We start from the raw sequence: 24,704 nt of genomic DNA, 5'->3' as shown, positions 1-24,704 counted from the left end.
TTTCCTGCTGTAAGGATGGCATTGTCAACTATCAAAGAGCTTTCATAGGAAAAATCTACACACATTATTTTTATTCCCATTAACACCCCCCCATATAGCTAACCACTCTGTCTAAAAATGCAGAAATTAAGCAGCATATTATAGTTGATAAACAGCTTCTCATGATAAAAATTTCATATTGTTTATTTTTCACAGAAGCAGAATGCAATGAAGAAACTTTTTTAAAGCTACACTATGCATTTCAGATGTACTTTGATCAAAAATCATAGAAACATTTGTTATATGTGTTAATTTTTAATCATTTCCCTCTCCCTCCACATTTCATGTTTATAGTTTTATAGAACCCGCTCGTCTTCCCCTACTGAATGTTGCCGCATGACTCCATGGAGTAAAAAGGTATTGGAAAATAACCGAATAAAACCTCCTCATACAATCTGTCCCTTTCACTCCCTAATCTTTCTTTGCTGCTCTTTTGGCTGACTAATTTTGTTGTTTTTATTTCATGATTTTATCAACAAAGGCCATTAACTTTTTTTTCATCCTCCATGCCAATTCGGTGTTAGGTTTTATTTGATTTAATAGCCGATGAGCAAGTTTCCTTTTGTTGATTATCTAAATGCCTGAACTAAATTTGAAAAATAGATGGTGATCTCGGAAAACTACAAGAATGCATCCAATGATGTTAAAGCTACCGCATGGACCTAGTCAAAGGACTGTTATCACTGCTATTGTTTGCTGAAGAGCAACCCTGGCAGACCGTCAGAGATTGTGGTCAGGTCACTTCATTCTTTTTGTCCAAAAGACATTGTTATGCAGGGAAGGTATTGGTCACAAAATGCAAGCTAATACAGGCTATAGGGGCCATTTTTTGTGTGCACCAACTTTTTAGCTCAGAGGTTACCTAGGAAACAAAGTCTTTTGTGCTTGTAGTTTATATGAACTATTCATGGCTGCCAGGAACAGCACAAAAGCTGGAAAGAAAGAAAATGGCAATATTTTCCTAACCTAGAGATGGATAGAAATATTTTTCAAGAAGACGGGTCTCTTTTACATTTTTATGTATAATATTACAGACATTTCTGACAAGGTAAGAACGTAGCTTGATATAAGTTGGTTAAATCACTGTGAAGTGCAGCCTTCAGCATAGACATTGGGGGTAAGAATGATTGTAAGTCTATTATGTGCCTTCAGCAGGAATGTTGAGTAGCACATTTGTGACAAAAATAAACTAAAGTTAACTTGACTATGGGTCTCAGATATAAAAAAAATAAAAATATTTAAGTGTTGTGGCAGACTTTAAAAATGCAAAAATTAAATCTTGTCCCTTTAACAAAAACTAAAAGAATGAAATGCTTCCGAATAAACAGAAGGGCAAAATATCAAGTAGTCATCAAAACTGAAACTGAAAATTGAACATAGGTAATAGACAAACTTCAGGATGGCTACTTCCAGTCTATAGAGTATGATGATTGATTAAATGAAAAATATGCACTTTTAAAATGGGAAAAGCTGTATTTATCATTCAAGAAACTGTCATTTTTTTAGTTCTCCAGATATTGTCTAGATTGTCCTATCGTTGCACTCTCACATAGTAAAGCAACAAAGCACAACAATCCTGCTTTTCTTTTTCTTTCTTTCTTTCTTTCTTTCTTTCTTTCTTTCTTTCTTTCTTTCTTTCTTTCTTTCTTTCTTTCTTTCTTTCTTTCTTTCTTTCTTTCTTTCTTTCTTTCTTTCTTTCTTTTAAATTCTACTCTTTGAGGTAGTTGATGTCTCTTACTTCTTTAACTTTTGCCCCTTGTTTAAATTATTTGTTCTGAATTACAGCTGGCTTTCAGGTATTCTAAAGGTCCTGGTTCAAACTTTACTTTTTAACTTTTCTTTTGATATCCAGTATTTATTATTAGATGTCTGTGTTCACATGACATATTTAATTTGGTGACCAAACCCCGTTTTCTTGTTTAACACTGTATTATGAACAGTAAATTAATCAAATGAACCAGGTTTGTATTTCATAGCAACTACTAACAATCCAGAGTCTGTAAATGCAATCACTAGATCTTACTTGGCATGGTTAAGTATATTGACAGAGTGAATGTAACACCATTCATTAACTTTAAATCCATAGCTCAGTATTCCTTTGTTTAAATTCTGTTGATTTCAGAAAGACTTTACTTTGAAGTAAAATCAGGTATTTTAAAAATACAAAATATGTATATCTTTCAAAATATACAGAAGATGAGATCAATTTATAAGGCCATGCTAGAGTTCTACTGAAATCAGTGCTGCAGCTTGTCAATCATATGTAAATTGTTTATTTCTAAGCTTGCTTGCAAACAACATGAAAGAAAATTTCTATAAGTTCCAAGGAATGTCCTTCCTTTTTTTACTTCCAATTCTTACTATTTTGTTGTTGGATGCTAATTTTGATTAAATTTATTTACAGTCCCACCACCCTTCAGAGGAAGAGGATACAGATATCATGTTAGGGCAGAGGCCGAAAAATCCAATACATAATATACCTTCTACACTGGATAAACAAACAAATTGGAGCAAAGTACTACCCCTTCCAACACCAGAGGAGAAAATGAAACAAGATGCCCAAGTGATTTCCTCTTGTATTATCCCCATCAACGTCACTGGTACAAATCTTTTGTCCTCCTTTTGTTGTGGTGGTTGATTTGAAGGTTTTTTAATAACTTATTTTATTGCAATAAATATTTATCTAAATATAGAATGTTACAATTAGCAAATTTATTTATTTATAAATTTTATTACCCTCATCTTAGCATAGTGGTTACTCTGGGCAGCTTACACTCATAAAAATCTATCTATACATATACATTATACACATACCACGTTTCCCCAAAAATAACACCTAGTCTTATTTTCTTTTGGGCTCCAAAATAAGCACCAGGTCTTATTTTCTGAAGATGTCTTACTTGCTTACCTTAGGACCACTGCAGCCAGGCCTCCCATGCCTTGACGCCTGTTGTGCTGCTACCAGACTTCTTCTACAGCCACTCACAGCAGCTCACAGTCCAACACCACATGGCGTATCATGCCGGTGCCACCTTTGCGGCAGGACATCACATGACTCAGCATGCCGGTGCTGCTGCTCGCAGCAGGCCACATGGCATGTCACGCCAGTGAGGCTGCTCACAGCAGGAAGTCACATGGCATGTTGTGCCATTGCGTGTGTGAGCCATGGCACCAGCGTGATGCGCCACACGGTCTCCTGCTGCAAGTGGCACTGGCACAATGCATCATGTATCCGGCCACAGAAGAAATCAGGCAGTGGCACAACAGGTGTCAGAGCGTAGGAGGCCTGGCTGCAGCAGTCCTAAGGTAAGCTGGTGCAGTGCATGTGGAGAAGCTCTACCCCCCCCCCCCCCACACCCCTGCCCTAGCTTGGTTTTTATGCATGTACCTCACCCCACCTCATACAATCAAATGGTGGGATACAGTGAACGAGGTCTTAATTAGGGCTTATTTTGGGGATAAGGCTTATTTGGTGCACATGTAAAAATCAAGTTAGGGCTTAATTTGGGATACGTCTTATTTTTGGGAAACATGATATACATTAAGAAATAAATAAATTTAAGCCAAACATTAAAATTTAAGGACATGTGGTGGGGACTGAATGGGAAGAGGTGGGACCTGTTGTTAATTAACCATCTCCATTCCCCCATTGGGGCCTCAAGCCAGTTAGCAGAGCCATGACTTTAGGCCTTTACGAAAGAATAGGAAGGTATATATAAGTATAAGATTTCTTAATTTTTTTTGATAACTTTAACATCTATTAAGATGGAAATGAGCCCCATTAAATTCAGTGAGAAAGACTTCATATTAAATTTCTACATTGTGATTTTTCCATGGACATTGATGCTGATATAATTATATTAGAAAGGCATACTTGAATTCAGCAGCTTTTTACACTACGTGATAATCAAGTTTGTTATGTGCTGTAGTAAAACATTGCAATATTTCTCATCAACAATATATGGTATGAGTCATAAGTACTACAGCAAATTAATAGCATTTTAATATTTGCTTCAATGCCTTCCATAATGCTAATGTATAGGAATAATATTCTAAGTGATGTGTACAATTTATTTTCAAAATCCCTTCACTTATTAGAAATCTTCTTTCTGTATATTATATATGATACATAAAAAGAGAGAAAGAGACGGGAATTTGCAATACAATACAAAGTCAGAATGAAAATCCATGATTGGTAACATTTCTGAATTAGCTGTATTGGCTCATTGGTTCCTCATCTCATTCCATAGATTAAACCAAAAATAAATCTGAATGAATAGACTAATTTATTCATTTAGATCTCAAAAGGTTCTCTGTACACAGTATTGCCTCTGAGCAATCACGATGGTTTCCATATCAGTACACAATAAAATAATAATAATGTCAGAGTTAATACACTATTTAACGTATACACTGATAAGAACGAGTGGCATAAAGATGCCTCAGTTTGCTTTCCAAAAACAATCAACAAAGAGCACACCATTATTTTTTTTTTAAAAAAAGAGGTATTGGGCTTTTCAAGTCATAACCACTAGACCTATGTAAATTTTTTGAAGAGCCACATTGATTCCCTGAATCAACTCCTCAAAATGTCAAAGCAACCACTGGAAGCTTGATATACTTTGATATATTTCAAGTATATCAAAGTCTTACCAAAGGTCTTCAGGAAATGAAGGAGTTCCCTATCACCATCACCCACAATAAATTGTTTGCTTGATGCTATGAGCAATAACAGATCCACCACTGAAGCCCATAAGGGATGTCCCAGTTAAAACACCAACATGGCAGATACATTTCTGGTATCATAATTCAGAAGAGTAGGAGTAATGAGAAGTGATTCATAGACATTCCACATAGACAGGATGTTCCTATAAAAAGGTTCCCAAAGTAAATTCACACTTCTATTTCAAGAAATCGTGCTAAATAACTTGTGGGCAATTCCATTATGCTCACACAGTAAGAAAACCAACCACATCAAGAGCCATATGAATGACGGTCTCAGTGGCCCACTTCAAATTTACAAGTAGGCTTTATGAAGTGTGATATTTGGCTGTGCTACAGAAAGTATGGTAATAAATTCGTAAACCAACCAGAAGGAAATCTGCTTTGATGTATCATATAATATTTGTTCCATTGACTGAAAACTTGGACTCACTATGACATTTTCTTATGTAATCAGAAGATGGATCTGATACAGGGGTTGCCAACCTTTTGGACCTCAGGGACCACCAAACTCATAATTTTAAATCCCGTGGACCAGAGACCCTGGGAAAATCCCCCAAAAAGTCTGCAGGAAAATTCCCCACCCCATTTTCCTACCGATCAATCATTCTTTATTTGGGATCACAGGATACCATCTCCAGCTCTGTTCTCGGGCGGGGCGGGGGGAGAGAGAGACTTTTGGCTTCATGCAAGGAAAGCAGCAGAAGCAGCAGAAATCTTTCTTTCTCTCCCCCAAACTCCACCAGAAATGAGTCTTTGCTGGCACAGCCTCTTGGAGCAGGAGGCCTTGCAGGGTCCCAAACACTCATTTCTGGCAGAGTTAGGGGAGAGAAAGAAAGACTTCTGCTGCTTTCCTTGCATGCAGCCAAAAGCAGAAGAAGAAAGAAGCAGAAAGAAGCAGCCCGGTGGCCAGTCCAGGTGCGTGGGGCAAGTTCCCTCCTTCCGCCCTTTTCCCCCTCCCCTCACTACCTCATATTGTTCGCAATGCAAGCGACGTAAGCCTTGTGTTCCCATGGGCCATGTGGTCAGCACAGCCTTGTGTTCCCACGCAGCCTGGATTAATTGCTTTGGGGGGTGACATTTTTCTGTGGACCACCAAAATTTTCTTGCGGACCACCAGAGGTCCCTGGCCCACTGGTTGGCGACCACTGATCTGATAGACTCACTTACCAAGGAAACAAAAAATAAAAAATGAAGTGTTAAACGTGTTAATTCAGGTTTTATATAGTTAATAAAGAATGTTATTATTTATAAACCAAAATCAACATGGCTTATGTTCAATATTAGGAATTAGGTCGAATAATTCCTATTACTGAAGGGAAACTACCTCCAGAGAAATGGCAGTTTCTTTTGACCTTGTCCAGAAAACATTTTGGTTTGGGTAGTGTGTGCAGCAAAACCATATGCAGCTATTTGAAAGCTCATGAAGTATGTTCCCATTGAATGCTTTGCCCATGATCAAAATGCCAGATTGAATTATCTGCATTGCTTTTATGTATTCTCCTTCAGCCTACTCTTTGTAACTATACAATTAAATGTTTTTTTCATTAAATGTTTTTCTGCTTTGCTACAGCTTTTTAATGTATCATATTTTAATGGGAATATATGTACAACTTAAACTATTATTATTAACCTACCATCATAATTACTGTGTGTGTCAGTACAACATTACATTTATTTTTTTATGAATTTTCTATGCCACTGCACTCCAAAACAGTGGCTTTCTCAGTAAATCACAATGTTGTAAAAATGATGATGTAAAATGATGCGTGCAATAATATTGTAATGCAAGCTCCATCATTATGTATTTGTATCATAAGTCATGATACATGTGGACATTTTGTCACTTCTTGCCTCCCACTCCCCAACAGGTGATTCCTGGCAGGTTATAGTTAAAAGCAAAAATTGATAGCTAATTATAAAACAGTTCAGAATAGACTAAATACAGTATAGCACAATGGTACTCAGTCCACCTAGTTAGTACTCTTGACAGATACCGAGAGTATACATTTTTATTAGAAATGGAGGGTGTTTTATTATTTTTTTAACTTATTTTTCTTCATATAGTGGTCTTTTCACCAGATTTTTAGTGTTGAGAAAAGACTTTGATGTATTTGTTTAGAAAATAGTCTTTGCAAATTTATGAACAAGTGGAAGCAAGACCCTATTCATATTATCAATGAGAGGAGGAAGCATTCAGTTGAAAATGAATGTCCACTTCAGTGAGACATCATGGGCTTTGCATTCATGTGGTTCCATCTTCAGTTTCAACGATTACCAGATCTAAAACCTAAGTAGCAAATAAATCCTGCCTGGAGCTCTAGAAAACTCTGCCAATTGGAGGCAAAATATTTGCTAGTTGGTTGACTCTTTTTTGTATCTAGAAATAGTGTCAAAAGATACCAATATAACATCAATCTGAATGATATTTTATATGGATTGACATATGGAAAATCCAAAAAACATTTGGGTTTGTCATAGTATTTTAACCTCCCTATTACATATCAGTAATGCATAGAATCTTTCTCCCCCCTCCCTTTTTTTTTTTAGTAATTTACAGCTGAAAATTTTTCATCCTCCTCTTGAATTTTCATTTTACACATATTGGGGCCTCTAGAATGTAATAATCTTGAAAAACATTTTGGTAAATAGTCATTATAAAGAGAGTAGCTAACTTCCTCTCATTCCTTTCACTTCCTTCTCTCTTTTGTGAGGATTAGCTGTGGTATGCATTTTTTAAAAAAAGAATTTTAAGGTCTGTCTTCTATTTATTTTCAGGCATAATCTGATAAGTTCATTGGACCCAATGTAGTCTTCCAGTTAAAACCATTGGGTTTTTTTGTTTCTAAAAGCTAATATCACCTATTTATGGATTGCAGGAGTTGGTTTTGACCGAGAAGCTAGTATACGCTGCTCACTTGTTCACTCCCAATCCGTACTGCAGCGAAGACGGAAACTGAGAAGGAGAAAAACCATCTCCGGCATCCCCAGAAGAGTCCAACAAGAAATAGGTGGAGTATAAATGAAATCTTTCCTAGAGAGCTGTAGTGCTGTCTTAATGCAATTCTAGCTTGCTTTCTCAACGGTTTTCCAAATTCCTGACTGTGGTTTCAAATATGATGTATTTGGTATGTTTTATTTGTTTCATCTTTTTTGTAAATATTGCCATCCATCTCTATTGCTCCTTACAGAATCAGTCTCAATGGGTTGTGGGTGTCCCTTAGTAGTACAGATATACCTCTAGCTCACATTGTCTAAATACAATCTTACCTGATTTCTGTTGAATTGTGTTCTTTTAGTTTGCTCTATACATCAAAAGTAAGTAGTTTAAAATTACTTTTCCTTGTAAAAACCTAACAAATATATCCTGGTAATGAACATGCCGATAAATTGTCACAGACTAATTTATTTAGAAGATCTATTCCAGTGATGATGGTATGTGGGGAAAAAGTTAGGAGACTGGGCCAAAAGACACTGTCAAGGGACTGGTAAGATAAGAGACAGCAGAGTCAGACAAGGAATAATGCATGGAAACTGAACAAGGAGAGATCTAACCTGGAAATAATGAGAAATTTTCTGACAGTGAGAACAATCAACCAATGGAACACTTGCCTTCAGAAGTTGTGAGAGTGTCATCACTTGAGACTTTCAAGAAGAGATTGGACTGCCATTTGTCAGAAAGGGTCTGCTGCTTGGTGGGTGGGTGGACTAGATGACCTACAAGGTCCCTTCCAATTCTGATTATCTGTTATCTGTTATGAGTCCACGACTGGATAGAGGACAGGGCAAAGGGCTCAGAGGAGATTCTCTTGGACTGTAAATGAGACTTGGGGAAGGGAAGAGATGTACTTTCAGACTTGTAAGATTCTGTCAATGTAGCTTTATAACAAAGTAGAATTAACTCTTCTGATTCCTACTTGGATTACACTTACAATTCCAGACAGTTGTACACATATTATCTGTTCTGAAAACTTGATCAACTAGTTTCCCCCATATTTTTATGTATTACTTTTTTCTTGTAATTGCTAAATATTCATTTGATTAGACAAGCTCACTTAGTTTTTTTTCTTGCACTGAACTATCACAGTAATAACTAGATTAAGGTCACTAAAGCTTGTCTTGTTAAAGAATCCATTTTCTTCTATTATGGCAACAGTTGAAAGATCAGGCTGGCATAAAACTAGCCAGCTCCTTAATTTCAGATACACATGATTTGATTACTCCTTTGCAAGTATGCATTTTGAGTCTGCACAGAAAACACCACTTGGGAGGATAGCAGTAATAGATTGATATTTCTCTGTTCAGATTCTCTGTTCAGGTTTTCCTCTTTAATAAGGGTCAATCTTGGTAGTGTTAAGCATTGCTATGTGAAACATATAGTGTGAAGATAGCAACTATTTTTATTTTAATTCTACTTTGTGAAAATTTAATTAGCAAAACTAAAACCTACCTTGTGAAGTTTTTAGGCCAATGTCAATGTCATAATTTGTTAGCCAGTTGAAAGCTGTGATGACTCACAAATTTTTATCTATATATCCTAGATTCTGATGAATCACCAGTAGCAAGAGAACGGAATGTCATTGTGCATGCAAATCCAGACTTCTCTAATAACATCAACAGGAGATCAGGTACCCGAGACTCTGAGTGCCAAACAGAAGATATTCTCATTGCTGCCCCATCCCGGAGAAGAATACGCGCTCAGAGGGGTCAAAGTGCAGTAGCTTCACTGTCTCATTCCGCTGGCAATATATTGGTGCTGACAGATAATGGTGACTCTATGTTTACATCAATGAGCCATCGTGTTCGATCAAGGAGTCTTCCTCGTGAAGGTGCTAGAGCCAATGAAAAGGATCACAACAATGGTGCCAAAATTTCAGCATATGAGGCAGAGCACTTTTTAACAAATCAAGAATGCATCTCCACAAAGAGTAAGGATGCCATTAATAACCATTGTTCACAGGAACATCATCCCAGGGGTTTAGCTTGTTCTCTGCATTTTCATAGTCCAAATCATAACTCAAATGAAAGAGGGAGGTCAAGATTATCAAGAATAGTAGATTCTGGAAGTTGTGATATTTCTTCAAACTCTGATACCTTTGGAAGTCCAGTTCACTCTATATCCACAGCTGGGGTTCTTCTCAGCAGTCACATGGACCAGAAAGATGAACATCAATCATCCAGTGGAAACTGGAGTGGAAGTAGCTCAACATGTCCTTCCCAAACATCTGAAACAATTCCTCCTGCTGCTTCACCTCCACTGACAGGTTCTTCACACTGCGATTCAGAATTGTCACTGAACATTGCCCCTAATGCTAATGAAGATTCAAGTATTTTTTTAATTGAACACTACAATGAACATAAAATTAGAGGTCACAGGGCAAGTTCTTTCACTTCTGATCTACTAGATGACCCTAATAACAGCAACACAAGTGACAGTGAGTGGAATTATTTGCATCATCATCATGATGCATCCTGCCATCAAGATTTCAGCCCCGAACATCCTAAGACTGATAGTCTAGGCTGTCCGAGTTTTACAAGCATGGCCACTTATGACAGTTTTGTAGAGAAGACTCCATTGGATAAAGCAGAGACTAGCTCACATTTTTCAGTTGATACTGAAGGCTATTATACCTCCATGCACTTCGACTGTGGACTCAAAGGAAATAAAAGTTATATTTGCAGCTATGCAGCTGTGGGCTCTGAAAATGTCCAGAATGCAAGTTTTGCTTCCAATCTCACTCACTGCAATTGGCAAGCTTATCTGGATCATGGGAAGCAAGGAAAACCAGGCATTTCTCTAAAGAAACCAAAGGCGAAGCCAGCCCCACCAAAACGCAGTTCATCTTTAAGGAAATCTGATAGTAGAACAGATATTTTGGAGAAGAAAGAACCAAAGATAACTAGTGGGCAGCAACATATGCCTCATACTTCTAGGGAAATGAAGCTGCCCCTCGAGTTTGCAAACACACCTTCAAGGGTAGAAAGTACTAGCCTGCCAAGTAAACAGAAACCTTCCTGGCATAATCAGGATGAAAATGACGTAAAGGGTCTCCCATTTGATTCCATGGACATTGCATCATTTAAAGATGAAGGTGCTGAACAATCTCACTATGCAGATCTCTGGCTTCTAAATGACTTGAAATCTAATGATCCCTATAGATCTTTATCTAATTCAAGCACTGCTACGGGTACTACAGTCATAGAATGCATAAAGTCACCAGAAAGTTCTGAATCTCAGACATCACAGTCTGGATCAAGAGCCACCACTCCTTCTCTTCCTTCTGTTGAGAATGAGTTTAAGTTGGCATCCCCAGAAAAACTGGCTGGTTTAGCTTCTCCTTCAAGTGGTTATTCCAGTCAGTCAGAAACCCCAACATCATCATTTCCAACATCATTTTTTTCTGGTCCCCTATCCCCAGGAGGTAGTAAAAGAAAGCCAAAAGTACCAGAAAGGAAATCCTCATTACAACAATCTTCTTCTAAAGATGGCAACATATTTTTAAACAAAGACTTAGAATTTCCAGTTATACCTCCTACTCATCTTGACCTAAGTGCTCTTCATAATGTTTTGATTAAACCATATGCTCCCAGACCCCAGCTGCATGCTTTTAATAATAGTAAATCAAATATGATAGAAGAAGCACTGAATACTAATTCTTCACCAGCTCTTGCTATTACGCCTTCAGTGCTGAAGTCAGTACATCTTCGATCAATTCATAAGCCTGAAGAAAGGAAACAGAAAGACAATCCAGATTTTCTACCCATTCAAGAACATAGTTTGGTAACTGCTATTTCTTCATGCAAAATGAAACCACATGTAAGTAAAAAACAAGGATCCCATCAGTTCTTCATGGAAGATGCCATAGTGTCTTATATCAATCCCTCCCCAGTACAGATAAGCCCAGAACAACTACTAGGAGAAGATAGTTTACTCTTTAGTGAAAGAAATATCTGTCAAGAGAATCTAAACTCATTAGTAGAGAGTGTTCCAGCAGCTAAGAGTATACCAGATCAAATACATTCAGTACATGGGATTTTGCTAGAGCATACAGCTAATAAAGCTTGTGGGTTTTCTGATGAACAATTTCCACAAGGCGCAACCGTTTTTCCAAGCAATCTTGAAGGCAAAATTACTTGTGGATCAGAACAGGATAAGAGTATTTACCCCATGCAGTCTCCATATGAATTACCTGCACACTGTGAACAAAAGTTGAAATATGAAACACTACATGAAGATATTCCTCGGTCTGACTCCTTAACTTGGGGAACAGATACTTGTTATCAGCTGAAGCAACAGCTTGATATGAGCCAACTTGATGACAAAGTGCCTGAGAATATCAATTATGAACCAGAGATCTCAAATATAGATTCACCAAGTGAAAAATGCTCTGAAAATGATATGTCAGGTATTCCAACCAAAAGTGCCTCAGATGACAGTGATGGCAGAGCAGCTGGGACACAAGAAACTACAGAGGATGATACCTTAAAAGGTTAGTTCTTAATTATTCCTACACTGCTAGAGGTAGCACTTAATGCTAGAAATACTTCCTTGATTATATTAATGGATAATTTCCATTAATTTCAGTGAAACCCTAACATATTGCACTAATAAATGTAGGATTCTTTGAAGAAATATACAGCTAGTCCTTGACCTATGACCATTCAAAGTTACAACAGCACTGAACAAATAGTTGTTATGACTGGTTCTTGGGGTTCAGCCATCCCAGCACCCCCATGGTCTCATGATCATGATATAGGAACTTGGTAACTGGTTTGCATTCACAACCAGTTTTGCAATACCTTGTGATTATGTGATTGCCATTTACAACCTTCCCTGCTGACTTCTACAGAAAGTCCCCCAGACTCTGTGTTTGCACTATGTTAGCCACTCATGCACCCTCCCTAACCTGTACTACCCCTCTCACATATCCTCATGCACTCTGTTCAATCCAAGCGATGCCTTTCTCACACTCCCTCGCACCTTTCTGCACCCACTCCCCAATACACGCTGCATCTCTCATGCATCCTCTCTGACCTTGAACCATGCTTTTCTGCACTCCCCTTGCTCTCTTTGTCACCAAGCTGCAACCACTTAGTTGCCTGCTGACCTGGGATTTATAATTTCCTGCCATCTTCCCCACTGACCCTGGCTGTGGGAAGCCAGCAGGATATTTACCTTTCCTAACAGTTGAGGGATTTGACTAACAATGGGAACTGGGACTGCAGGGGTTGCTGTTGTTAAGCAATGGAGTTAAACTTTATGACTGCATTGGTTAGCGATGGAAAGTTCTATTCCCAAACACTGTCATAAGCCAAGGACTATTTATGTATGCATATAGATAAATCTGCGATTCCTTTTAATTTTCAGCCACAAAAGAGCTCTTTATCATTAATATTAATTTAACAGTTTATCCAGTATTTAGTTCTGATTCTTATACACCTAATTCGATTAATTAAGGAAACTATGTAATCAAATTCTGATACCTGATTGTCAGCAGTTTTCTTTATTGCTTTTTTTGAAGAATCTTTTATGAGTGATGATTCTATAATCTCACCCTTAAATGAGGATTCTCAAATCGAAGTAGAAGAGTTTTTGGTGTCTCCAAATAAACCGCGAACAACAGAAGATTTGTTTGCAGTAATTCACCGGTAAGTTAATGTTACTGTAGCTACTTTTTATTGTTATAATAGCATAATGGTGATAAAATGCTTGTTTCAGAAACTTTATTTTTCAGTCCAGACCAATATAACTATTTCTATAATTTAAAGTAGGAATTGCAGACCATCAGATAAGTACGTTGTTTCAATGAAAACTTAAGGGAAATGCTCCTTAGAAGCTGCTTTGTGAAAGCAAAATGAAGTGGCCATATTCCCACCTCGTTTCTCCCTCCTGCAAGTGCCAGTAGAACCTGCAAAACCCCAAAGTGAAGAAAACATCAGGGAAGTTGTTTCCCACTCAAATAAAGCAGGGGTACAGGTTTAATGCATGACTTTTATATGAAATATTTTATTGATTGGTCACTTAATTATCTGCCATCAAGTTGGTGTCAGCTTGGATCAACTGCACAGACAGACTTTCTCCAGAATGATGTGTCTCCCTCACCACCATGTTCTATACACCATATTCCATGGCTTCCTCTCCTAGGTATATGTTTTGCATAGAGCAATGGGAAGTTCTAGGCTTCATATTTTCACACCAGAAGAAGGGGGGGGGGGGGGGGGGGGGGGGGGGGGGGGGGGGGGGGGGGGGGGGGGGGGGGGGGGGGGGGGGGGGGGGGGGGGGGGGGTATTCCACAACTTGATATAATTGAAACATTCAAAGACCTTCAATGTCACAATTAAGTACATATTATTGACTTCTTTTGGGTATTCTTTGACTTTCCCATTAATGTCTCTTGTTTCCTATTTTTTTGTTTAAGATAGCTTGAACATCTGCTCTCTCCTTTTCCTATGTTGAGTTCTAATTTGTGCTGAGTGATCTTAAGCATTATTTTGCTAATATGTGAAATGTAGCATATTGTACAATATTTTGCACAATCTGTTAAATTGCTTCTTTGATATTGATATGCAGACTCATGTCTTCCAATCTTGGCCACTATGTCTTTCTCTAGTTTCATTGCTATAGTTTGGGTAGAATCTTAGATTCTGCTGCTGCTTGACCTATTTCCAGTGGGCATGTCTTTGCTGTATTAATTGAGCTTTTCTAGCTTCTTTTACAAATAATAAAGTCAATTTTATTTCTGTGTACTCTGTCTGGCAAGGTCTATGTACATTGACATTTTATTTGTTGAAGACTATGTAGCAATGAAAAACATGGATTCGCAAAAATTGGTACCATTCTTCTGCTTTATTTCTATTTCTTGTGTCGTATAGCCAACTACATTTTTCTCTTTGCTACCTACAACAATGATTTTTCAGTCTCCAACCAAAAGCAGTATGGATTGCTTGCATTTTCTATAAATTTCAATTTGAACATGAAGATAAATCTCACCAACCTCTGGTCTTTTACATCAGTAGTTGGAGCATAACTTGGATAATTGTTATAGCAAAGAGTTTTCCATTAAGTCTAACTGATGCTATTCAGTCATTGCCTCTATCACATGCAAATATTGTCTTTGCTATATTTGTAGAATAGAATAGAGATGGAAGGAACTTTGGAGGTCTTCTAGTCCAGCCCCCTGCTCAAGCAGGAGAACATATACTATTTCAGATAAGTGACTATCTGGTCTCTTCTTAAAAGTCTCCAGTGATGGAGAGCCCACAATTTCTGAAGGCAAGCTGTTCCACTGGTTAATTATCCTCGCTATTAGGAAGTTTTTCCTTAATTCCAGGTTGCTTCTCTCTTTGGTTAGTTTCCAACCATTGTTTCTTGTCCTGCCCTCTGGTGCTTTGTAGAATAATTTGACGCCCTCTTCTTTGTGGCATCTCCTCAAATACTGGAATACTGCTATCATGTCACCCCTAATTCTTCTTTTCTTTAGACCATCCAAATCCAAATCCTGCAGCCATTCTTCATACGTTTTAGTCTCCAGGCCTTTGATCATCTTAGTTGCTCTTCTCTGAACTTTTTCCAAAGTCTCAACATCTTTTTTGTAGAATGGTGACCAAAATTGGTTGCACTATTCCAGGTGTGGTCTTACTAGGGTTTTATAAAGCTTTTCTGACTAAATCAACACTGTTCTTTTTTCTTTTTCTTTTTCAAATTGTAATAATTAGTAAGATCTTATGATTGAAAGGGGCCAATTTCAATCCATTATTATTAGATAATATCTAAGATGTCAATATGTAACTAATTCATTTGTATCTTATTGTCTCTCATGGTGTTGAGCTTTCCCATGTTCATGTTTCTTATATTCTAGCATGTTCCCAATGTAATTTTATTTTTGCAGTTTTGGATTCTTTTCCTTCATAGCAGCCTCAGCAGTTAGATGTTTAAAAAGATTTAATCTAGCCACACCATTAATACTTTTAGTACTCCAAATGATCCTTGCTCATGCTGTATAACATGTTCAGTGCCATTTAACTTGACACCATCTGACACTATAATGTAAATTGCTTTATAAAGACTATCTATATTATTTTCTTGGTAAAATATAGAAGCATTAATTGATGCCTTTACCATTGTTGCTAAAGTAATCAGCCATTTCTAGCATCTTCCCATATCTCTGCTGATCAATATAAGCACTATCTCATTTTACCTGGACAGTTAGGATGACTTTTATGACTTGGACAATCCTACTGGGAGTATATATACTTTAGGTGTACATTTCCAGCATCCTTTGCTCATCCTTCCTAGGCTTGATGAGGCAGCACAGATTAACTCTAGGGGACCTGAAATCTTACTAATCTTCATATAAGGATACCAAACTCTATCAAGATAGTGACCTTGGGAGATTTGACATTTTTAAAAAAAATCTTGTAATCGTAATGATCCAGATATGTCATCATAATTTGCATATCACAACTACCATATATTACTGGCACCAGATTTGTCCCCCCTTTTTTTTTTTTTGGCATTGTTTCCTAAATTATCAGGGGCGAGGAAAGCCACAATATAACTAAATTCCATTTCACCAGCCCTAGTCTTTTTGTTTTATAATTTTTCCATTTGCCTCTCCAATTTAGACATTATTGCCAGTTCTAATATCTGGAAGGTAGAGCCCTCATTTTCACAGATGATGAATTAGGTTTGTAGTCATGTAGTTATTAATAGTGCAACAGGGGAGTTCTAGAATGAGATCTGATTTAAATTTCTGGATCTAGGCAATGGACCCCAAAATGCTATGCCATATAACATATAATTGTATCAAATTTGACTATGTGTAATTAGATAAATTCACAAAAGATATGAATATTTATGTTTCAGTACCATGAATATTGAATATAATTCTTTTCATAACAGGTCAAAAAGGAAAGTGCTTGGAAGAAAGGATTCTGGAGACCTTTCTTCAAAGAACAGACTGAAAGCTTCATCTAGTAGTAATAGTGTGTCTTCTGTCAGCAGCACCTCACCTGCAACTAATATTCCCCTCACTCCTACCAGTGTGGGAAGTCCAGCATGCAGCCAGAGGTCTCCTGGACTTATTTATCGGAATGCCAAAAAGTCCAGTACATCAAATGAGGAATTTAAACTACTGCTCTTGAAAAAAGGTAGTCGGTCTGATTCTAGCTATAGGATGTCAGCCACTGAGATACTAAAGAGTCCTGTTTCTCCCAAGTCTCCTGGAGAACTAATTGGGGATCCTCTTCAAACTGCAGATGAAGCCTTCCAAGCTTCATCAAGAGCTGAGGCATTAGCTCCTCTCTCTCCGTGCCCCCCAAGGATAAACGTAGAAGGGTTTTCTTCCAAAAGTTTTCCCACATCAGCATCTTCACGTGTAGGACGATCACGAGCACCTCCCGCTGCAAGCAGTAGCCGATACAGTGTCCGCTGCAGATTATATAACACCCCAATGCAAGCCATTTCGGAAGGAGAGACAGAGAATTCGGATGGGAGTCCACACGATGATCGATCTTCTCAAAGCTCAACATAAGTTGCCAAAGGGTCTGAGCACAATTCTGACTGTTAAATGGGGGAACTCTGCATTTACTAAGCTCATTTCACTTTAAAAAGCCTATTCTGTAGCAGTCAAATACCTTACAAGGCAATACGTGATGTTTGAAAATGTTAAAAGATTGCTGAAAGATGGGATTAAATGATCTGTAGGTATTTATTACGTCCCATTTTCTATGACTAGAAATACATGGTGAAACTTCAATTTTCTTTTTTTTCCCTCCCTCTCTTTCTTATTTCCACCCTCAGTGTAAATTTACCCACTTTTCTATACTCTTATTTTCTCTCTCCAGAAACATTGCATTACTGTTGTGCTTCCTTAGGGGTGGCAAACATAAAATTGATGAGGAATTAGTAATTTTTTTACATTAAAATAAATTGAAACAAAATAGAATGGATAAAACAGATGTACATATCTGTATTTTTGATAAGCAAATGTAAATAAAATTATTGCAGAGAAAAATGTTGTGGGTGACAAATGAAAACTATCTTATATGATAAAAAAGGATAAATATATGGTAATGACTGTATTCTGTGAATACAATTTTCAGATCAAGTTTATTTACATATCAATCACTACCACTATTAAATAAATAAAGCCTCTAACATAAATTTAACACTTGGAATAGTGGAAATCCTATTAATAAAAACTATCAAATTAAGTAATATCTGATTTCCTTTGACAATGTCATTCCAAGCAAGCTAATTTTAAAATGAATTATTTGAAAAGAGGCTAATTGACAAATACTACAATGTTTATAAACCAAGTTTTCTGCTCTGGCTTCCCCCTCATAAGAATTCTGAGAAGTGTAGCTATGTGGAAGTTTTTGGTATATCAAGAATTGTATCACTTTTGACTGATTTCTTCACTTGTCACTTAAAACAATTTTAAAGTTCTTTAAAGTTTGTTTCCATTCTCCTTTTTTTCATTTGGTTTCTTTCCTTGTCATCCTCCACTTGTTTACATACTGCAGTTCTCTGAGAAAATCTTTGTGTTGGTTTTTAGATTTGTGTTGGATGGTCTTCTTTGCAATTGCTGCAGGGTGATCTAGTAAAAATATTATTTGTTGAATACTTACAAACAAGGTATTGCACTGAACATGAGGACTGCAAAGACACTACAAATTTTTTAAAAAGAATCAAAAGTTCATATAAATAACTGTAGATTAAAAAAATAGGAAAGAAAAATTTTAAAATGAAAAAAATAGACAATCAACCAAATATTCATTTGGAAATTGGACGGAAATGAGATTTAATAAGTAATAGTGTATTAACAAAATACAAAATATAAAAAATAAATGCAAAGATCTGCCTTAAAAGTTAATTTACAATTAAAATAAATTAGCATTAATCCTCAAAATCCAAATAGAACAGTGAATAAGAACTAATTAGATACATGATAGACATACACAAATACACACACACACACACACACACACACACGGAGAAAGAGAGAGACAAAACCTGGTACTATCCTAAGACAAAATCTTTTAAAGTGACATTTGGGGATGGCTCAGAGAATATACATTTAATACTAAATTAAAGTTTTTTAAAGAATTTAAATTTGAGCCTTAAGTAACTGAATCCTAGGCTATGCTCATATCCCGTTTATTTCATTTTAGTTAATATATCGTGCAATTTTATGAACCGCTAAAATAAGTCTGCCATATTTGAATAAATATATTAAGAATTGCGCTGTTACGCAGCAGTCTTCAACACTGCAATTTAGCAAATACTATTGAAGTTCAAACATTTTTATTCAATTAAACAATTTGCCTTCCATTTCCTTCTCAGTTAATAAACTGATAACCATTTATTCTTGTTTTTTTAATCTGGGAATCAAATCTCCTCTTATTAAGAGCTGTGGTGGCGCAGTAGTTAGAATGCAGTACTGCAGGCTACTACTGCTGACTGCCAGCTGCCTGCAATTTGGCAGTTCGAATCTCACCAGGCTTAAGGTTGACTCAGCCTTCCATCTTCTGAGGTCAGTAAAATGACCCAGATTGTTGAGGGCAATATGCTGACTCTGTAAACCTCTTAGGGCTGTAAAGCACTGTGAAGCAGTATATATGTCTAAGTGCTATTGCTATTTATATGTGAAAGTACCTACATCAGCAGTTCTCTGAGGAAATCCTTAAGTTGGCTTTCAGATTTCTGTTGGATGGTCTTCTCTGCAATTGCTGCAGAATGATGCTAATAATATTATCATTTTTTTGAGTAGTTATAAACAAGGAATTGCACTGAACATGCAGACTGCAAAGAAACTACAGAATAGAAACATTCAAGAAAATCTAGATTTTTAATCTTACCCAGGCATATTATATCAATGCATATAATAACTATTTGCAAAGCTAGTATAATCCATAGTATTCCAGCTGCAGTAATGCCTACTGCAATATGCCGATAATGGCAAATTTTATTTGCATTAAGATAAGAAATTTGTTAAGTTACAATCTCAGGAAAAATAATTTAATTTTTTAAAAACTTACAAAACAAAATCCCACTTATATCAGGATCTTCCTTTACTGCAAGAAGTTTTTCTTTAAATCAGGACTGTGTCAATCATCAATAACATTTATACACTTTGCCTTAAATTGCTCATTCCATAACAGCTAGACAATAACTTGTTCTGGGTATCTGGAGATTTGGTTCGTTACTTGTATGGACCACTACAGACCACCATGAGCTCTGCCTTTAGTTCTCTGTCTGTCTATCATGTATCCATCATTTTTATCTGTTTCATAGGTTTGCTGTGAGGATCAAATGGGGAAGGTCCTTAGAGAAAGTTGCGTAGGCTACAAAAGTGATTACGGTAAATAGTGTGATTAATAGTTCTCTTATATGCAAGCTCTGGAAGAACAATAAAATATATGGCTTTCTAATTCCTTTGAAAATGGCATAATTGTCATTTTGTCCATCATCTTGCAGATTTAATAATTCAGTGTTTCTGTTCTAACAATGAACTACAATTCCCAGAGTTCTTAGGGGAAGCCGTATCCAAGGAACAGATATGATAACTATAGTGCCACCCTAACTATTAGCAGTGGTGTTTGGAATGAAAAACATGTGGAAAGGACAGCAGAAATACCTTTTTTTTAAAGAAAAAAAACCTTCTTTTAAGAAAAAATATTAGGTATCCAGCTTTTTCTATGATATTTGGCACTTAATATGGCCAGTGATTATAGCTGTTTCATACTACTATTACAACTAGATCGTTGGAAACTTAGCAATGCTCTAATAAATAAAACAAAATTAATTTCATGTTCATAGCTAAGTAACTATTAAGCATGCAACAAATGCTATTGATTCATGAATAAACTGTACAATAATATTTCAGTGAAGCTTTGTATGGACAACATTCATCCTACCTGAATATTTATGAAAATGACACTGAAAAAAATAAGAACTAGACATATGTGTGCATTCTTTATACATCTTATAAACATGGAATGGGAAAAGTCTCTGATTTATATTGCTCAGTTGCTTTCTATTTAGGTTTACTAAAAATGTTTACAATACTAGGAAAGGAGTCTATAATAGATGGGGTGCAGAAGAAATCAGAGCAAATACTATGACTAAATGAAAGCAGGGGAAAGCTGGATTACTTGAAGTTGCTTGAAGTTTTGTCAGAAGACCAAAAGTAAAAGCATGCTGATGGATCAAACAATACAATAGGGATTTTTAAAAATAATCCCAAATATAATCTTTTCCCAAGATATAACACATCTGTTTGCCATATGTAACCTGATCTAAAATGAATTATTTGAATCAGGTTGTAAAATGCATTATCAAACTGGAGAACTAATTAAAGCAGAATTTAGAAAGAATTGTTTTGAAACTATTTTGAGATGAAATGTGTTATCAAGCTTAGACTAAGTCCAGTAGTCTACACACAATAAATAGTGAGAACATTAATTTAAATATTGAGCAAATTATTACATACATTCAAAATTAACTATTTTTTTTCTTTATAACAGATTGATACAAACACGCAATATTTTTTTAGACTTAAAATCCTCCAGTATGGGGGAAAAAAAATAAAAGAATGGTTAGCATGTGTAGAGAAAGAGATATGGGGATAGGGTGCTTGCTCAATTCTAAGATTTGCCATATAGGCAAAGTATTTAGTTGAGCTTATTTGCGTAGGTGAACCAGGATGTCATGATAAACTATCATAGTAGTTTTGGATCGGTTAGTTAGGAGAACAATAATTGAGTGAAATAGATGATTTAGTATTGGAAAAGCCGTGTAGTAGAGTGATGAATGTGCTGGGTTAAGTCAGGACCAGGGAGACCAAATTTCTAATTATTCTTTGGTTATGGTAGCTCAATGGTTGACTTTGGGATCATCAGTTTCTTTCACTCCAACTCTCTGAAAATACTGAGTACAATGCCTTGAGCTCCTAAATGAAAGACATAATAGAAATGTAACAAACAAACAAATGGGGACATATTAATGTGCAGCAATTGTAGCTAACTAATAAAAGCAGAATTTAGGGAGAAAGGTTTGAAACTATTTTGAGATGAAATGTATTGTCAAGTTTAGACTAAGTCCAGTAACTGATTTAAGTAAGTAGTCACTGGTAGAGAAAAGTAACTCCTGGGGAAGGTGACTTCAAACAGAAGTAAATTCTTGTACGAATCTAGGAAAAGTGAAAATCAGGGGAGGATTATTTCTTATAATGCTCACAATAAGCAATGAGAATACTTACAATAACTAGGCTGTCAAAAAGGAAGTGAATAGAATGTGTTGGAGGCAGAGAAAGATTAATGTCGCTTTAAAAAAACAAACCATTGGTATGCAAGGCCTAAGTGCTGTTTCACTTTCCCTAAAATTACAAGAGCTATTTTACCATTGGACTGGAAGGTTGATTATGTTTCTTAATGCTAAAGTGAGATAGCATCAATTACAATGCTTCAATGTTATAGTCAAATTCAATACTATTCTCATTTAGGATCAGAATGCCAAATCTGTTCAATAAAAATATTACATAAGGTATATTAAAAGTTGAATTGATTTGTTCAAAATACAAGACCTATACCTTTCATCCAGGCAACTTATGCAGTTATTGGTACATCAAACCGGAGTTCCCCAACCTTTCAAGCTTTGCAGACTGGTGGAAGCGCAGGAATGGTTCTGTTTGAGAGGGCAGCAAGCACACATGCCCACGCAGCTCCATTTGTGCAAGCGGCAAACACGCACGCCTGCTGCTTGCACAAATGGAATGCACACACTTGCCTACTGCTTGTTCAAGTGGGGATATGCATGTGTGCAGGTGCGCGCACACACACACCGCTTCCGCAGCCCAGTTCTGAATGACTCATGGTAGTAGTAGGCCATGGCCTGGGGGTTGGGGACCCCTGTATCAAACAATTCCATATAAACATTACAGACTTATTACTCAGAAAGATAGAATTTTAATGAGAATGCAGATAAATAATTCTATGTGATGCTCACAAAGCTATCACAACCTCTTACTTTGTTTACAAAAAAGAAATCTATAACAAACCATTTCTATTTTCTATTTATAACAATAAAGCCCAAATTATGATGGATTATAAATCTACTTTAAAAAACTATTTTGTTATTATTTGCTAACTCAGATTGAGAACTCTGTTAGAGGCATCTGAAGTTCTGATGCTTCCTGTGAAATCAGGCAGAAGGAAAATTTACCCTATAGAATATTAATATCCATTAACAATGTGAGCAGCTTCTGCTGATAGAGTGTGCTGATAAAAATTATCAAAGACCACAATTACCTAGGAATAAGCTTCACTGAATACAATGAGATTTATATAAATGTTTATAAGGTTGTGCTGCACAAGTAAGATGTCTTCAGAACCCTCCAAAGATACAGAGCTTAACATCTCATCTTGAAAGAATAAACCTAGAAACATTTCTAATTTATGAATCATAATTATAACTTGTGATTCTGTTGTTTGCACTGATGTTTCAAGAATAAGTTTTGAAGTTATGCAGTTGTTCATTTGCTAACATTTTCTTTTGTAATATTATGGCAGCATAGAGTATTGATTAATAATAGAAATAAAGCATTTGTGTGCATTTGCCAAAGGCCATGCTGATAAGAGTGCATTTGCTGCAATTGTGGCAGATTTAAAGAAATATCTAGGTTATAACTTAAAAGTTTAAAAACTAATTAAGAAGGTTACAGTGTAACTATTTTGGTACTAGCACCAGTTCATGCTGGCAGAAAAGACAATGGTTTATGGACTTGCATCCATTTTGTATTTTTGTAATATTTGTAAATAAAACTTTTTAAATTGTTGCAAAAATGTTTCTTTTTGTAAAATGTTTTCAAAGTTTACATTAAAACCAAGCCAGTTTGTATATTTTAGAACTGTGCAACACTTTAAGTCTTGTATTTATTTTTTAGTAAAACAGTGACAGTTTCATTGTGAATCCCCTCTCTAAAATGTGTCCAAAAAAGGTCTGATTATCTAGGAAATGTGTATAGAAACTTCAAATAAATGTGACTGCAATTAAATCACTCTGTTTTCTTTATTTACCATTAGTCAACAAAACAAAAGTTCCACTGGCTCATTGTCTACTGGACAATACAGATGCCTCTGGATAGTTATGAACAGCATATGAATGGGTGAACTGTTAATTGTTTTTGCTCTCATACAACTGGTATGTAAAAAAGTGTGTAGCTTTTCTTCACCTAGCAATGGCATAATAAACAATCACCAAGTTCTACTGACATATGCCAAATCTTTTTAAAGCCACCATCCTGTCACATAGTAAAACTGCTAATGTAATATGGTTATTAAATCAACACATATCAACAAATCAACAAAAATCAGAATTAATAATGACTCATAAGAACAACAATAACCCTTGCCTATATACCAAAGCTCAGACAATGAGAATTACAATTAAGCTTTTTGTACAGGAAGATGAAGTTACAGACAGCCTGAAATTTGTTTGGATACTCTGGATTAGCAAATGGTAAAAGAAAGAACAAGGGGACCTGCTCTTCTGGTACTACAAGTGGGGAGGAAAGGAGGGGGGAACCCACCAGTTGGGGACTGTGGGAACTGCCACTCAGATTAAATATTGTGGCCAAAGTGAAGGGAGGATTGAAATTCAGGGGAGGATTTAGTACTAGGCCAGCTTAATTTCCAGGCATGTATGAAATAAACAGCTGGACTCACATGCTGAGGTCTCCTGTGTCTGCTGAGAAATACTGCATACCTTGCTGCCTTCAGCCAGGCTTTGCTTTCATACTGGTCATTCAGAGTTTCAGCCCTGCAAAAAAAAACTGCTGTGTTTCTGCTCTGCCTGGTGTGCAGGATCCCAGCATCCTTTCCGTTTTTTTAGCAGCCAAGTGTCAAAAAGAATCTGAGACTACATTATAGGTAGTCCTCAA

General features: G+C 36.4%; 1 protein-coding gene across 2 annotated transcripts in view; it reads left to right on the top strand.

Moving 5' to 3' along the window:
• The window catches only part of NHS (NHS actin remodeling regulator), a 241,681-nt gene extending 218,485 nt beyond the window's left edge, over positions 1–23,196 (top strand). The window contains exons 4-9 of one of the 2 annotated variants that reach the window (XM_026674955.2): positions 334–396; positions 2,444–2,639; positions 7,641–7,772; positions 9,303–12,251; positions 13,284–13,410; positions 16,664–23,196. In XM_026674955.2, the coding sequence (XP_026530740.2) occupies positions 334–396; positions 2,444–2,639; positions 7,641–7,772; positions 9,303–12,251; positions 13,284–13,410; positions 16,664–17,294 (4,098 nt within the window). In that variant the 3' untranslated portion in view covers positions 17,295–23,196. The remainder of the gene's footprint in view (positions 1–333; positions 397–2,443; positions 2,640–7,640; positions 7,773–9,302; positions 12,252–13,283; positions 13,411–16,663) is intronic. The other variant, XM_026674956.2, reaches the window with a different exon arrangement.
• The last annotated feature ends 1,508 nt before the right edge of the window (positions 23,197–24,704 follow it).

Source organism: Notechis scutatus, chromosome 5 (assembly GCF_049901735.1).
Source record: "Notechis scutatus isolate UNSWTSFEM ecotype Mainland chromosome 5, rNotScu1.2, whole genome shotgun sequence".
NCBI classification, from domain to species: Eukaryota; Metazoa; Chordata; class Lepidosauria; order Squamata; family Elapidae; genus Notechis; species Notechis scutatus.
Note: the sequence above shows the minus strand (reverse complement) of the source record. Positions and strands in the feature narration are given on the sequence as shown.